The sequence below is a fragment of the Amblyomma maculatum genome, chromosome 6 (assembly GCF_055883805.1).
Source record: "Amblyomma maculatum isolate TAMU_Amacu chromosome 6, ASM5588380v1, whole genome shotgun sequence".
Classification (NCBI taxonomy): domain Eukaryota; kingdom Metazoa; phylum Arthropoda; class Arachnida; order Ixodida; family Ixodidae; genus Amblyomma; species Amblyomma maculatum.
In genome coordinates this window covers 160,747,745-160,764,619 of record NC_139349.1, presented here as the reverse complement: position 1 = coordinate 160,764,619, position 16,875 = coordinate 160,747,745, and the positions used below count along the sequence as shown (strand labels likewise).

General features: G+C 50.5%; 1 protein-coding gene across 2 annotated transcripts in view; it reads right to left on the bottom strand.

The window, feature by feature from the left end:
- Positions 1 to 581: 581 nt before the first annotated feature.
- The window catches only part of LOC146187310 (paired box protein Pax-6-like), a 108,827-nt gene continuing 92,533 nt past the window's right edge, over positions 582 to 16,875 (bottom strand). The window contains exons 4-6 of one of the 2 annotated variants that reach the window (XM_084607634.1): positions 14,854 to 15,222; positions 7,391 to 7,593; positions 582 to 2,782 (exon numbers count right to left, since the gene is read on the bottom strand). In XM_084607634.1, coding sequence (XP_084463760.1) covers positions 2,501 to 2,782; positions 7,391 to 7,593; positions 14,854 to 15,222 — 854 coding nt within the window. In that variant the 3' untranslated portion in view covers positions 582 to 2,500. The remainder of the gene's footprint in view (positions 2,783 to 7,390; positions 7,594 to 14,853; positions 15,223 to 16,875) is intronic. The other variant, XM_084607635.1, reaches the window with a different exon arrangement.

The following is a 16,875-nucleotide window of genomic DNA, read 5'->3' as shown; positions in this document are numbered from 1 at the left end:
TGAATGCGCAAAACAGGCTTGTCTGAATAGCACCATAGCCAAAACGCTTTCGTTCAGTCTGAGTCAAAACAAAGCTCTTTTTGGGTATATCACTGCAGAGAAGTCCAGGCATCAGGCTGGCAGTGACGTGCCCTTTGGAAAACCGGTGGATGCGCGGAAGTACGTTACGCCAAAAAGTAAAATATCGATGGCCAAAAAGGTCGTAGTCAAAAACATGGCGTTTCGGAATCCACACGGAAGCTTTGCAACTGAACAAACTTTTGCTTTTCGACATGAACTTACCCGACCAGAGGAGGTTTCGTCAAACCTTAGATTTTACTATAGGGCACATTCCAACACTTCGACAGCCCGACAGAGCTTGTGCTTTTCTGTGGATGCGGTAAATCAATCAGTGCTTCATAGAATATCATTCACACCCGTTTGCGCTGCGGTAGTTTAGTTGGAAAGAGTGGTTCACAGACTGATTTTCTTTTGTATTTTTTTTAGCACTTGCGGCTGTATAAAGGCGTAAAAGGTGACTTCGTGATGAGTGCTTGAAGGAATAAAAAAAAGGAAACTTCAGGCAGCATCGAGTAGGATGAGAATATTTTATTCATAGGCAAAGAAAAACTCATTCCAATGAGAAACGATGGACGGAGTCGTCAGATTTGAGTACTGCGCACGCAGATCGCCCAAACAGTGTAGCACCGGTTTAAGCTCCCGGCTACCGAGAGCAGGGGAGCGTCACACACCGGCACAGCAGGCATCGCCTTCGTCTCGTCCCAAACGCCACAAATAGTTTTCTTCGACGTAGCCCGCTGCACCACAAACATTCACAACACAGTAATCGCAGATCGGTTTATGTTACCTCTGCTAATAAGATGCAACAACTCGGCCTCCGTTCACCCTGTACAGCAGTTCCAGGACTCACTTTAGTCCTCACCTATCTTGTCACGCTCAACGGAACGCGGCCCATGCGGAGCGGAATTAGAGGATGGGAGTTGTGTACGTTCTCTTTCGTATGCTTCATCCGTTAGCCTGCAGCGCCTAATACGAGCACTTCTTGTGTACCGTCTCTTGGGCGCAGCTCTCCATCACTGTTCTTTTACGATTTCCTAGGCAGGCATACGGCTGTTAATGAGGCTTGATCACTCACGTGGACGGCAACTTAAACGACACATTCACATTTGTAGCTCCTTTTTTATGTTTCTGGACGTTCTTATCACGCCTTCAAGAAGGTGTCTGGACGAGGCGAAAAGTATTTACAGCTCGCTAGGCTTCTTGTCACATCTGTTGTTTCCATGCCCGGGGCTACAGCTTTCTGGCCAGCTAACTTTAAAACGCTTTCCATTCTTCGAGCAACGTCATAAACCGGTACAATTACAAACACCTTTGCAAGCAGAGACCGGTAAAATAGCGGTTTTGCTATAACATGCAGCCTCGTCAAAGATCAGCTGGAACGCCTGCGCATGCGTCAAAACGGGCGGTAAATACTATGAGATTTAAGACCACCGAGTCGTTAAGTATGGCTGGCCATGAGATCGGTGCAACCGCGGTGCTACAGGGCTATCACAGCAATGAGGCCGCAATACTGCTCTTGCGTGTATGTACGAGTCAGCCGGTGAGGACCTGAAGCCGCTGTGAAGCATGCCTGTAGCTCGTAGACTCAAAGTCGTGACACGATATAACAGACGAGCTACAAATGAGAACATGTGTGCAAAGCGGCAACACATGCAACGGCGAAGGCTCACAGACACGTTGCAGGTGTGGCAGACGTTAAGGACAACGCCACTATATCATAGGTGCCTGTACAGGGATGCTATATTTTGAGTTAGAAAAAGACTATTTCATCGCGAAGGCCTTTGGTGAACGCCGTAGACACCGATATTTTTAGGCTGGACTAGGGCGAGCATACTTGCAGCACTGCTCCTTGCAAGCAAGGAAGCGTGATCACCGCGCTGCGCTTGACGCTGTCCCATGCAGATGTTCCAAGAGCCTTCGTCTCGCAATGATCACATCACAACCGCGTGACACTGCGCAGTCAAGCACGTGTTTCGCGCCTGCTTCTCAAGTTCTTTGTTTAGCATGGCCCTGGGCGGAGGGCATCACACTTTCTCGCGACTGTCCTGAAGAAGGAAGCACGTGCTCACCAATATCCTCGATGCCACGATAGCTCTTAAAAGTCCACAGCACTCGAAAATGTCAGCACGTTTGTCACACACATCACTCAGCACATCACGCACGGGCACTCGTCTCACCGGCAACAGAGAGGTCGTATCACACTTTGTAGGGTTCGCTTCAATAGCCAAGGTCTGAGTCGGTGGCGACCTGGCCGGGAAGAGCCTGCCGTCCAGGACGGCGCCAACCGCTCAGCAGCGCAGACAGCCAGGTGTCTGTGCGCCGAAGCACGGAAGGTCCACCACCAGCCACAGTGGGCGGCCTACGGAGTTGCGTCCACACACGATTGGAGTCCGCATTTGGTTGAGCTTTCAATATCCACCGATATGACGGGTCCAGACCGTCAGCCGGTGAACTCGGAGACGGGCGTCTGTTGCTGCTGCCTAGGTGCCGGATTGGAGAAGGCCGAGTTCTCTCCACCCATTCGCGGTATAACCAGTGGCCTGCTGGGCGGCTGCAGCGGCGGCGACAGGCGGTTAGCGTGCGGCGGCGTGGCTGGGGGCCCGGGCGGCTCCGGCGAGGACGGTACCGAACTGCTTGGAGAGGCTGGCATTTCGGCTCCGGGCTTGAGCAGGTTCATGCGCTGGTGCCGGCGCCACTTCGCCCGTCTGTTGGAAAACCACACCTGTGTTTTCCGACAACGAACCGTTGGTATGCGCTCCGCACAAGACGCGCGCGCGCTCTACCTGTCTTGCATGAACCTGGTCCTTGCTAATTTAAGACTTATTTTACGGAATTAATTTCACTACGGAGCCGATGCCTATTTGTGTAACAAGAAAAATGTCATGCACTTATTTAATATCGATAACTTGTAAGCGAGAATAGGCATACGAGGAAAGAAGATATGCGCTCGATCTTTCAAGAAAGAATGTTAAGAACCCTGCGCTCACAACCTAATGATATATATGTTATGCATCTATTATGATCAGAGTGAACTTTCAGGGGTTCAAGCAAGGACTGTGCTTTATCTTCATTCCTTTCAAAAACGCATTGATACAAGGAAGGCTAACACTAATGAGAAAATATACACAGCAAGACCACAAAGCATGAGGATATCGAGAAACAATACACATGCCTAACACTACGTCACTTCATGTCAAGTGTCTCTTATGTGTCAGATAAGGAAAGCCGTGTTGTCCTCCTATATGTCAAGTGAACTGGATCAGAATGGCGAGGCGCCGCGATTTATGACAAACGAAGCAGTCCCGTCGAACAAAGCGCAAACTACTCTCTCGGCATCCAACCAATTCCGTCACGTATTGGCATATAGGTCACGTATGTCTCACGCACGACACTCGCACCCTTTGTGCCGAAGCTGCTGCGCAATGCAAGAACCGCTATACACGATACAAACTCAGCAGCTCAAAACGCGGCTTCCGCGCGCTCAAATGTGCGCACAATGCAACCGAACGCCACTCCTGCCGCATTCGTCAGGTGCCTTTAACCCCTCTGCCCCCAATAACTTACCCTTCACGCAGCGCGAAGGGCTATGCCCGACAACCTCCCTATACGAGCCTCATAAGATAAAGCGAACCGCCGGGGCCGCGCAAAGGGAGAAAGAAATAACCCCGACCAAGGCAGAATCGTGCAAGAATGGATGCTCCAGAATGGACGCGTAAGGAAACGGACCACTACGTATGGCCTAGCCGGTGGTGGTAGGGGACGGACAGTTCCATCGATGGGGCTTGTCTCACGATCATTTGAGGCCTCCGAGTCTGCGGATCCATTTCCTTGACCGCAGAGCGGTTCGCGCGCGCTGCGGGCCGCCGACTCCTTTGTCCCGGCGCCGAAGCCCCCCGGCTAAGGAGCACCACGCTGCCATAACGATCGTGCTGCAGCAAGCCTGTATACCTGGTTTGCTCGCGTCATTACCACGTTGAGCGTACGCGGAGGTCGGTCGTTATGGCGCGCATTCGCGCTACGCGAAAGAGGAAGCGCTCCTCCCGACTCGAACCTTACTTCACGTCGCGCCGCTGCCATTTCGAGATGAGCCCTCTTGCCTAAACGGGCCGAAGCTACTGCAAGGAGGGGGGCGGTCTCATGGGCATCTGAGAAGGACGCCAGAAGCCGTCGCTCGGCTTTTTCGCTTCCTTCGCTGTTCCTTTTTCGGAGTCGCGATCCGACCGCTAGCCATGCTCGCGAGTTCTTCCACGAAACCTTCAGAGTTTGGTCCGAATTCCTCCCTTTATATTTTTGGCGTTTTCTTTTATTGCTTTTGGGGAAACAATGCTAACGGAGAGCCAAGACACAACCTCGCCCTCCGTGAGGAAGGAACGCAGGGTCTGTCCCAGAAAAACATGACTGACCATGCATCTACAACATTTCCATTCTAGGTCTATAATTTTCACTGCCTGCAAGCTTCTTTTTGTCTCCATGTGGAGTACGCCTTCCCCAAATGTATACCTAGCGTGTATGTAAAAGATAACTAATAAAGCAGTTTCCATCTTAATTTCACTGATCTTCAGGATCATAAGGGTTATAGTATACTGTACGGATGTACAGCCGCTGCCAGATTACGTCATTAAGTGTCGTTTTCGTTCAAAATCTGAAGTGAGTTCAGGCATCACGTTAGTAATCGCCACACTGCGGTGAAATTGTGAATGCGCTCCCAGGTCTCTGAATGCCCGCCTGAGATCAAAGAAAGCACTGTCTTGGCTACAATGAACCACTGCATAGACCTCAAAGGCGCGGAGGGGAAAGCCGTCGCAAGGTCCGGAGACAATTGTATGCACTCACTTGCGGTTTTTTGACGCAAGTAGAGTCGGCCGGCTTCAAAAACAAGTCAGCGGCTTCGAAAGCTGTCCACCGTACCGACCGTATGAAAACATCCCTTCTCCTCCCTGTTGCAGCAAAGGACGTTAAAATAGTGTCGGCGAAATAATAGATCAAATTAGTGTTGCCAAGTGGCTTGCTAAGCTGGTCTGTTCATACTTTAATCTTTATTCGTTTACAACTGAGCCTGCGCAAATTATCATTCGTTCACAAATACTGAATACCCCCCATCTTGCCTTTCTCTCTTCTGTCGCAGGAGACCGCGGCTAAGGCGAATTTTTTTAACGACTGCTTTGCTCGGCTGCCTTTGCTCGACCTTTGCACCGACGCCAGGCAGCGACGGAAGCGGCGGCCATCGCCGTCCCGCGAATAAACGCAGCAGAGACAGGAAAGGGGCGTCGATGAGTCGAAAGGCTGAGCGCCGTCCGGGGCCGCCCAATTTTTTGCCGCCGAGCGGGGACAAACTTTTTCTTGCTCTGCCCGCGCAAGTGTGGGTGACGCGACGCCGTCGACGACCGCAGCTGAGCAACAACGCGGAGGGCAAGAACAGGTTTGTTCAAGGCGGTGCACCCGGGGAGGTGCAACGAACCGAGTTCGCCAGCCAACGCGAGAGCGAGGAGCGAGCTCGGCCGTTTTTCTTGCCGCCTGCCAAGAACAATTGACGCTTCCTGTCGCGTCCCGCTGCGGACGCCGCCGCCGTGACGTGCGCTGCTTCTCTGCAGAGCGCGACGGTGGTCGGTGCGCACTCCCGAGCGCCCACGGGGCAGGCAGCGCGCCGTTCCCGAGCGACCGCCACGAACCTTTGAACTGGCGAGTGCTTCCGTCGGCTGACAGATGGAGCCACGAGGCCCGTGAGAACTGGGCTCCTCTGCTCGCGAGCAGCTGGCTCGCTTTAGCTCACACGCTGTCCTCCCGTCGCCGGGGCAACGAGCATGACATTTTTACGACTTTGCCTTCTCCTAACAAGGCAGCCACGCGAGAGAGTGCGCTCGAGATGTCATTTTTTCGGACGGCAAGCGCGGGAATGCGACGGGACCGCGAACGCGTCAGAAGCGCGGTTGGTCGTTGCGGCTGGTAAACGACCCGTCCTCGTTGACGAGCTAGAAGGAAAGAGAAGCCGCAGGAAACGCGTTCACTAACAATCGGTCCCCCTTCATTCTCATGTGTGCGCAGGATACGTGCAACAGGGCAACGAAGCGCTAGCATCGTATAATGGTACCAACCAGACAGAATACTCATCAATAGTCTGTCTCGGCTCAAGTACACGTTAAATGGCAACTTAATATCAGTGGAGCGAATGCGGGATACATTTTTTTTTTATTCCACAAGGCGCAAGTGTTACGCTTTTGCGTGGCGAGGATAGGCTAAAAGAGGCAGCTTGGCTGACTGATGTGTCATGTTCTCGACTGGGGCTTTTCGTAGAACGCTACCGCGGTACGTCTGCCTCGTCTTACATAACATAAGGGTATCTAGTTCTAGAATAAGGTTACCTTATCGGTTAGAAGGGCACGGGAGTAGTGGGGCGCAGAACGCTCATGCCGAACGTGGTTAGAGTGGTTATGGTTCCACTATCCACGCTGATCCTATTCTAAAAACTGCGTCATAAGTTTGCGTCGGTCAATGTTACCGGCAGCCACAGAATTGAGTTGGTGTGCTCAAGGCGCGTCGGCATTCGAACCTATCCGGCAATGGTTGAAGCGTTCTCCCTCTGTGCATGCAGCAAAGGTGTTTAACGCCCACCGCCCAACTCGATCGTGCTTGAGGCGACTTCAGTCTTTTGAGCAAGAGATGTCATTATTAACCCAGCTCTCCTGAGAGAGACACCATAAGCGCTCACTCCCGTGTAGCAATGCGGCGTCATCTGCGCTGTCGGAGCTCGCAGCAGAAGCGGAGAGAAAATTCGTACCATTGTTTCTCGAGCGCTACGAACCGCCATACTGAGTTCTACGAAAATGCGTGAGACGGTCGCGTATTGGGCATCTTTCTCGGCGCAATCGTATGCAGGTGCCCAGTTTGCACTTTACAACGGCCTTCGATTGCGTTGCCGCAATATTTCTATGCATCCCAGGAAACTAAGAATGCACAATAAAATGACAACACAGGCAGTCAAGAACTGGGGCCGTATTCCATAAGCGTCCGTTTCACCTTGCATTTCGCCCACTGTCAGCATGAGGCAGCATCAGCCGAGAGATCGAGCGGCGATTAACAGAAATCGCAAGAAAGCTGGTTCAGAAAAGCTGCAAAAGCTGGAAACACCACTCGCCGCACGCGCCGGCTAAAGAATGGCTGCGCTGCGGTCGCCATGAACCAATGCTTCGGTCGCTTCCCACGGGCGCTCGAAAGCCGCGGCTTCGGCACCGCCCGAACACCAATTGGATCCGAAATTAAAAATGGAAGGTTATGCAATACGGCCTCTAATAATAATTTACTGGACTGGGTGCAACACTGGAAGGATACTGACCTGTACGCGTGCCTCGGACAGGTTGGTCTTGGCGGCCAGACGCTCGCGTGTGCTGACGCAGGGGTAGTGCGTCTTCTCGAACTCTTCCTCGAGGACCTCCAGTTGGTCGGGGCTGAAGGTGGTGCGGTTGCGCCGGAACTTGGGCCGATCCGCCGAGTCCGAACTGCCGCCTTCGTCACAGCCGCCCAGGCCGTCTTTGTCCACTGCGCATGGGCGAAAGAACAACGCGCGGAGGTTGACGCTTCGTGCCTTGCAAGCAGCACCCCACCACGCTGCGTTGGCACTGGTAGATAGTTTATCCTATAGGTGAATTCAGCGGCATTGAATTATAGTACACAAGGGAAAGATCACAGCAGGGCAGCGCTCTTCTGGCGTAGCCCTCTCCTCTCTGCACTCGACGCTTCACGCTGAGTCCAGGGCCTCAGTCGAAACCACGTTTCCAGCTATAACAATTCTGCGACGGTAAAGAGAAGCGAGGCTAGACCTCTACTCCGGCAGCGCGGCTCGACCTCGAATTAAATTAATCAAAATGTCGACTTTCTAGATTAGTTCCTTTTCCCTGCGTTATGTTAGATTTGGTTTTCATTTATTTCCTCTAAGGAATTATTGACAAGCGTAATTTTGCGATAGAAGGCATCATGTTGCCTCTATTCGCCATTTATTGAGATCGCGTATTCGTTTCCGTTTCAGAAATGAAAAGCCTTATGAATCGCAAATCAGATGCGCCAGCACACAAACCATTACAGGGTGATTTTTTAAAACTATTTACATAGCGTTATATTAAACCCTGCGAAAAGTATGTCGGTGCGGTTTGTGTTCGTGGATTGTGCGCAAAGCGAACATTATGTACGTGATAGAGCTCAGTAATTAGGCACTTAACTAAAATTAACTACTGAACCTTTTTTAGTTTTGATTTTAGGGGCCAACATTATATTAGGAAGATGAAGATCGTCAACACAAAAGCTGAGTCCAGTTTTTTTTTATTTATTTATTTCTGTTATTGGCAACGCGATTGAAGACAATTAACGTCAAAAATACGCATTTTTATCTCGTAAAGCTGGCTTCCCGCAATGTACCTTTTTAAAACGACGTGGTTTGGTTGTGTTGACGTGGAAATAACGCTCCCTGCCTCTACGGCCAATAATACACAAAGCGACACCATGTGCATCGTGGGAAGCCAGCTTTACGAGATGAAAAAAAAAATGCGCATTTTTGACATTACAAATTTCAACCGCATTGCCGATAACAAAAATTTAAAATATGGACTCAGTTTTTCTGTTGAGTTGACGACTTTCATTTTCTTAATATAACGTTGGCCCTTAAAATACAAATAAAAGTTCATTTTAACTAAATATATTCTTAACTAGTGCGCTCTACCAGGTAAAATATCCGCCTTGCTGTACAAACAACCCGCACAGACCACACTGATGTATATCTCTCACAGGGTCTAATATAACGACCTGAAACTTAAAGCCCTGTATAACGGACCTGTTAAGGCTGCCGTATTTGCTTTTCTACGCCTTTCAACGCACCGATCAATTCGCATTTTATTTATAGGCGCTTCGTCGCGAAGGTTTCCGAGCCTGCATAGTTGTGCCTCCAATGGGCGATAAAAGCATATATACTTTGCGGAAGTCGCGCTCACGAAGCTTGCACGTCCCAGCGAGTCAGATGAGACGAGGGGTGTATAGATATAGGCATCTACTAACAATACGCGAGTTCCAGCACCCACAGTTCTTCTGGCAGCCAGCCAGGAACGTCCGGCCTTTTCCCGTCTCTTTTATCAACGCTTCCGCGACGTAAGTACACTTTCACATGCCCTTCATCAGATTTGCGTCGCGACCGCCGCGCGGTGTGACGTGCGCGACACGTGTGGGCCGCAGTCGTAACCAACGTCGTCGGTGCCGAACAGGTCTGACAAGTGTGATAGTTAATCGCTAGCAGAGTTATATATACATCCAGCGAGAGGAGCAGGAAAAGCTGGGAGGGAAGCTTATTATCGCGTGGTACACGACATGCATGCTGGCGAATAGTAGTAGTAGTAGTAGTGGTGGTTATTTACTAAAATAATACCAGAAGGAAGCAAAATGATTTTTGCCGCCGCGGAATCTGCTACCTCAATTCCTGAAGCCCCTGAACTGGGGCGGCTGAAAAAAACTTTAGACAGCGAAGAGAACGGGAGAAGATATCAAGGAGGTGAGCGACAGTGTGAAAGGACAGAGTAGAATAAATTAAAGCATAAACCTATGATACACTACGCTACAGTCAATGGTACAGTAAGGATGTTTGAAACCTGCCCGTGATTGTCTTTGTTCACGCTACAGAGGCCTCCACAATGGGTGCTGCGTCGGCGGTGGGCTGCTGACGCTTCTGGCGAATGCTTCGGTCATGTGATACGAAAACGCAGCAGAAGTGCGTGCACAATAAAACAAGACGTCCATATTTGATACAAGGAAAAAAAAAAAAAGATGTTCGGTCTAGCGAACAACGAATGAACGTCTTTCTTTTTTCCCCCTTCCACAGGTCGATGTTACGTTTTACCGTGCACGCACTTCCTGCTGCTTTTCCCTATCACTTGACAGAAGCAACAGAAATGTTGGCTTCCCTTAAAACCCGCCGCGGTGGCTCAGTGGTTAAGAGCCTCGACTACTGAATCGGACTAGCCGGGTGCGAACCCGATCGTGGCGGACGCGTTTTGATGGAAGAGACACCCAAAAGACCCTCCGTGTGCTGTGCAATTTTAGTGCACGTTAATGATCCCCAGGCGATTGAAATTATTCCGGAGACCTCGATTAAGACTCCTCTTCCTTCTTCCGCTCCCACCTTCACCTTATGGCGAGGTCAGGTACCGAGAAGTGTGACATAAGTTCGCCTGTCCTTTCCTGTAAACCAATTTGCATTTTCTTTTTGCTTTTTCTTAAACTTTCTGCAAGTGCAATTTCAAGAAGACTGCCGACCAATATGCAAGAAATAGACACAGCGCTGTAGTGGCAAAGAGTGGCAGGAACAGTTAGATTTAGCGGGTAGCTTTGCAGGCGGAGAAAGCGACTGAAAACCTATTTTCCCGCCGTGGTGGTTACGGCGATACTGTTCCCAAGGATGCGGGATCGAATCCCGGCCCCGGCGGCCGCTTTTCGATGGAGGCGAAAAGCAAGGCGCCCGTGTGCTGTGCGATGTCAGCGCACGTTAAAGAACCCCAGGTGGTCGAAATTACCGGAGTCCTCCACTACGGCGTCTCTCATAGCCTGAGTCGCTTTGGGACGTTAAACCCCACGAACCAAACCCAAACCAAACCGAAAACCCATTTTCTCGCAACGTTATAAAAACTGTAGAGCACCTTATAATACGTTTATAATATAATGCATTATATGTATTAGGGCATTTAATAGAAAAGCGTTCTATATATTTGCATGCATAGTATTAAGAAATATTAAAAAAAAAAAAAGCTTGACATCAGGCCGGAAAATGAGGCTCGGCGCAAAGTGGTATTCAAACAAACGGCCAAGTATTCAGCCGTTTATACTTGATAGTGCTGCACAAAAAAGGCATATAACTTATTTGTTTGTTGTTGTTGTTTTTTTTTGTTTTTTTTTTTTTTTTCCTGCCGCACGGCGCCGCCAAAACTGTCGCTCTAGGAAGCGCGGCTTCTTCAGAACGTTTCAGAAAATTCTCCCCATATACATAATGCTTAGTAAGGAAACATGCTGACATCAGTCAAGACTCCTCTAAAAATAGGGACGTGGATAAAAGGCCGGCGCGTTTAATCTACGCCGACAAAAGTAGTAAGAAGTGTATCGAGGCGCGGCATAAGTGTGACTAGGGGCTGTCACGTGAGGCTCGTTTTCTTTTTCTTCTGTCTGTCTCTCTCTTTCTCATCAGCGCACTCGTCCTGGCGTCCATGTGATTGGACGTATTCGCTGCAACGTATAGGCAAAGATTCGGGATGTAAGATCCACAAATGGAACGCATTGCGGCTCAATTAAAAGGGCTATCCAACATCAGCAAGGAAAAGAAGCCCGAACAAGGCTGCTCGGCAAAGCCTCAATCGAATCGTCGTGCGGCGAACGTCTCCAAAACCTTCCTTGATCACCTGTTCCTCCTTTCTTTTTGTGAGCGGTCCTTTGGGGGTGCCTCGGGACCGACACAACCCGACACTGGTATATAATGTAGCAGTGACATTTCTCCGGCAGTCTTTCTCTCCACTCCTTCTTTCTTTCTTTTTTTTTTTTTGTTATTCCTTCTTCCCTGCGCAGCTATTATCAGTTAGTTAGTCCCGGATAGGGCGCGAAGGCTGCAAAAGACCGAGGGCGAAGGAGGGCACAACGTCACCCTAGAGTCGTTGCGTCCGCCGTTACAGCTCGCGCCTCGCTCGTTTTTCGCGCAGCTGGAGCCCGGGCACGACTTCGATTTGACTCTGGGCGCGCGCGCGACACGCGAGGCGTGTTCCGGGGATCGCGCGCGACAGCTGCGCGCGTGCGCGCGTGGATTGACTTGGCAAAGTCGCCTAGTCATCGCGCTTAAGGGTCGGCGCCGCCACCGCGGCCCAAACAAGGCCGCCTCGCAAGTCTCACGCGTTGCGGCATATCGTTTGCGCGCTCGCTCGCGCTCGCCCCGAGCTGCGCAGGGGCAGGCTTGTCGCGGCGTCGTCACGCGTCACTCACGCGCCGCACTGCGCGACTGGAGCCGATCACGACTGCGAAAGGATCGTAAATCTGTCGCCTCGTGGAGTGTGCCTGCCCCCCTTCGGTGCTTCCCCGGCACCACGCCTTCTCGGCGTTGATTTTGCTTTTTTTATGTTGCGTGCGAGCTGCTGCGCCTGCAGTTTATGTAGGCTGAAGACGCAAATATTCAGGAGAAACCGCATTTTATTCCTACATGCCGCAACTGTTGTTTCACCACAGCGGGCTTTGCTCCTGCAATGGTGCCATGCCTACTTACACATAATACGGCTTGCAGCTGACTTCTGGTTATACCCCCGCCATAAAGAGATCAGCTGGCTTGAAAAGGAGAAAAAAAAAGGTAACTGAGCGAGGATAGCGGATTTTTAAGGTAAATCCAGTGAATACACAGCGCGTGAGCATCATTGTGTTATTTAGTCTGAGAATGACATCGGGAGAGGAAACCTTGACTACCAGGACTAGTGTTGTCACGATGCCTCTGTATAGGCTGTGTGTCGGCAAACGTGCGGAGCTCATCGCCAACAGAAATCCCTTGTCGAACACACCAGCGACATATTCTCTAGCCTGAGGTCAAAACCGTCATCGCATTCCAAATTCTGAAGGGTAGTCGAGCCTGTGGACGCGCTTTACGCAGTACATATGCAGATGACTGTTAGCACATCATCCACAGCCTCGCGACAGCAGCTGATTGGTATGATGCATAGTGCATAGTACTGACCCCAAGCCAGCGAAGGTTCGAATCCCGGTTGGAACTCGCAGTAAGTGCTTCGCATCAGAGCCCTGCGTTTGCTTCCATGCTCCTCAGAAGCTCTCTACATACCCACATTAGCTTTGCCTCTGCATTATATATGTATGCCCACATTCGGACGGGACGCTGAGGCGCTTTTTCGTCCATTTGTCACCCTTCCGTCCTCTCCTTCTATCGCTCACTCCGACTACGTTCGCTCTGATAATAAGCCCGACGTGCACCCGAATGCGTAGGCTAGTTTTGATACCTCTACGCTGCTACTGCTGCTGTCACCGTGATGCCACAGGGTCTCGCTACAGCGCGTTTAAGCGGCGTGCATAGTGCCCCAATACAGTATAGGCCTTACCGCTGTAACAAGTACGGTCAAATAGGCTGAGATGTAATCGGCATAAGTGCCTGATTGAGCTGTCAAATTTCGTTCCTTGCAACCTTCTTCAAAACAACTTAGTTTGCCACCTTTGCGCTTCGCCCGGCTGATTTCCTTGCAGTCAGAACGCAGACAAAGCGGCAGCCAGCGGTTGACAAGTGCAGGAACTGTCGCCAGTGTGTAGACACTCGTTGTATGTCAAACAGCACAAGAGCTGAGTCTGTATTGGCCAGCTGTTGGCCCATAACCAGGTGACTGCAGCACCGCCGTAAACCCGCGTTCACTTCTTTGGAAAAGGCCGTTAATTATTTAGCGAGACCCATAAAGAAATGGCAGCGAAAGCGTTTCTTGCCATAGCGCACACGTTCTTTAAGACACACCGCGCGCTCAGTTCCACGTGCGTGCAGTCCTGCGTGCGAGTGATTACTATAGGCTAAGTCGTTACCGTCCGCGTCGGGTTAGCGGGCGCCTGAATGTCATTACGAGGTGTACGGCCTAGCTGTCAAGCAACAGCAAGCTATTCGAGGACGCGACGCCAATGGTTTTACGCCACCTGGCCTGTAAGTCTACGCTTCGCCTCTCGCGAAGGGTGCCCGCTGAAAACCCGGTCTGGAAAGCGTTTTGACTACTACTCTTCGAAACGAGCTAGAGTCTCGCGTAACAGCGGTAGTAGCGATACCCACTTAACGCAGCACGCACTTAACGATGTGGCGCGTCTTTATGAAGACACGGCGACGAAAGTCTCACCGCGTTGCGGCGCGGCGACAACGACGACACCTCAACAGCAAAACGACCCGAAGAAGCCGTAAAGTAACCATACAGGCTCCTGAGAGATTAGCCGAAACGGCTTGCGCCAGTCTCCTTTACTGCCCGAAAAGCTTGCCGTTTTCGTAGCACTCATCCACGTATATATAGGAGGGCTGAAGTGAGCCAAGCGAGCAGACAGAGAGGAGTTTTGCGAACGAAGCGACACTGTATGCGACATGTCGAGCACACTATACTGATGCGGCGCAATTTGCTCTTCCGTATGGCGGTTTCTATGCAGCCCGCTGGAATAAGTATTTCCTCTCTCCTCATAGAATCTCTGCGCGTCTAAATATGCAAAGTGCGCTCCTGAAAATCACACCAAATTTTGGTGCAAGTAAAAATATGCAAGCTGGTTGCTGAACGCGCAAACTGCGTAATTGTTTTCCCCCCACTTTCACCATGGTTTAGCACTGGCTCCCAATGTGTAGGAGTACTATCGCGGCATAGCACTCAGCTTTATCTAGTATTAAGCTCTATATTGATAGGGTATTTGGCCCCTTTGGCAAGTCTGTGTGTCTATGCTTTATAAACACTTCGTGTGAGTATTATAATTAAGAGCTCTATACAGGTCAGTGCGAGCGCGAGTATTTGCTATCACTAAACGCAGGGGGGCGCGACAGCGTTGGTAGAAACCCAGTTCTGGTCCGCTCTCCCTCTCTCCAAATCGACTCGACTCTTTACAGCGGGTTCAGTCAAGTGGTTACGCATGCATGCACGCGGCGCGTTGATCCAGTCCAGTAAATAATTGCAAGCTCATTTCAACCGGCACATTCGAATCGATCAGCATTTGCCGCCGATTCACGCAGTGCGATCCCGCAGGAGATGAATACCTTAAGCAATAATAAGCCTCCTGAATACTCACGGTCGTCAGCCGTGCGCGCCCTGAAGGCGGCGGCCAGCGCCGCAGGGTCCGGGCTGGAGTTTGCGGGGCTCGAGCCCATGGCTCCCGCACCGGCGGCCCCGTGCGGCGCCGGTCCGTTGCCGGACATGGGAGCCGCCAGGAAGGGCGACCAGAGCGCGGCGGGTCCTCCGGCTGCCGCTGCTGCCGCCGCCGCGGCTGCCGCTGCGGGCGACGGCCACGGCAACGTGGCGGCCGCAGCCGCCGCGTACGGGTGGTACATGGAGTAGCCGGCGGCGCGAGCGAACTCGGCAGCGGCCCGCTCGGCGGCGCGGTTGCGCAGGATCCGGTTGATGGAGCTCACGCTGGGCGCCGTGTTGTTGCTGCACACGCCTGCGTAAAGAAGAGAAAGACGCTCAGTTGACAGATTAGACTGAAGCTGGGCGTTCTTTGTAAAATACCACATTTACACCATGCAGCAAAACATGAGAAACGCTATACACAACGGAGCTTGGACAACCGTGGCTGCATAAAGTTAGGAGGACGGATGAATCAAGAATTTCGCCGGTAAGAGGTGGTCGTGGCTGGCACAGGACCGAGATACGAGAGAGAGAGAGAGAGAGAGAGAGAGAGAGAGAGGCATTTGTCTTGCATTGGATGTTAGTCAAGCTGGTAATGATGATAAATTAGAATGCAAATTTGCATGCACGGCAGCAAGATAGAAAGAAAAATGATGGAACGAAAGGCACGTCGACAAGAAAAGTATATGACTGAGGCGCAGAGGTGTCGGTATAAATAAAATCAAGGTGTCTGCGCACCGTGCATGCGTCACGCTGTATATACGGCCAGTGGCGTATACCTCGCAGCTGCGTTATGGAGACCATAGGAAAATCATCCACGCCACACTTAAGATGAGGTCGCGCAGTGACAATGAGACCGATCGCGTGTCTCATGCATCACTATCTCAGGGCATCAGTTAATGACGAACAGAGCCACGTATTTATCCGGCTGTTCGCCGAACCCAGCGGTTTGGCTGATGCCCGGTGTAACCTCCACAGGATACAATGCCACGCAAGTTGTTACGCAGGGTATATTACGTGTATTAATCGATCGAAACTATTCCACGCAGGGCCCCACAAACATCTTTATGTGACTATGTACCGAGCCATGCGGCAATCACGTGAGCTCACGCTCGCGGCTTCCACTACAGTGCCACAGAAATTTATCGTCGAGGGCAGCACACCAAGCAAACACTTTGAAGAATGCCGTGGTATAGTCTGTAAGGCGAGACTATATAACGCATTGTATCATTTGTTGCTAAGCCCACAGTGGCTGCATGTGAGGTAAACGGCATAATACTAAATGTTTTATATAGGTAAGGAAGCATATAGCAAATTTCACCATAAACAAAACGAAAGCGCTATAGCTTTCGAGATGAAACGGACAACTCTTTCGGCACAACCAGGTCACCAAAACGATCATGCTCTTTTAGGCAGCGGCTGTCTGTTTGATTTCTGTTGAATAATAAAAGATTTTTCCTTCTCCTTCTCGAAATACTGAACGCCAAATGCGCATTTGAAGGCTAACGGAATTGACTCTCCCTCACTGCAATTTACAAAATGGCGTTATAGTATATATTTTTTATGCTGCAAATACAGGCTCCATTTGTGTGTTTTATGACGTAGAAAAAGCTAAATGGTTTCGACAATGTGCCGCTCACAGGGATGGCATTTTATAAATGTGCAGTGCAAAGAAACCAACACAAAAAGCTTTCAGGCACGTTTTTTTTTTTCTTTTTTTTTTTCATTGAGCCAGCGATTCAAGACATTTAAAACCCGAGTTAAAAATCGCTTAGTGGCAACGACTTTCAATATTCCGATACTAACTATCAGTCTTATAATTGATGAGACTATTACAGAACATGTCAATTAATGACCAAAATATTACGCTTTACCGCGTAGATAATGTCATCCTTAATCAGCAGCACATGCAGCACAAACATATCTCCCTCTGGTTAAAAAATAAATATGTACATGTGAAAAAAAA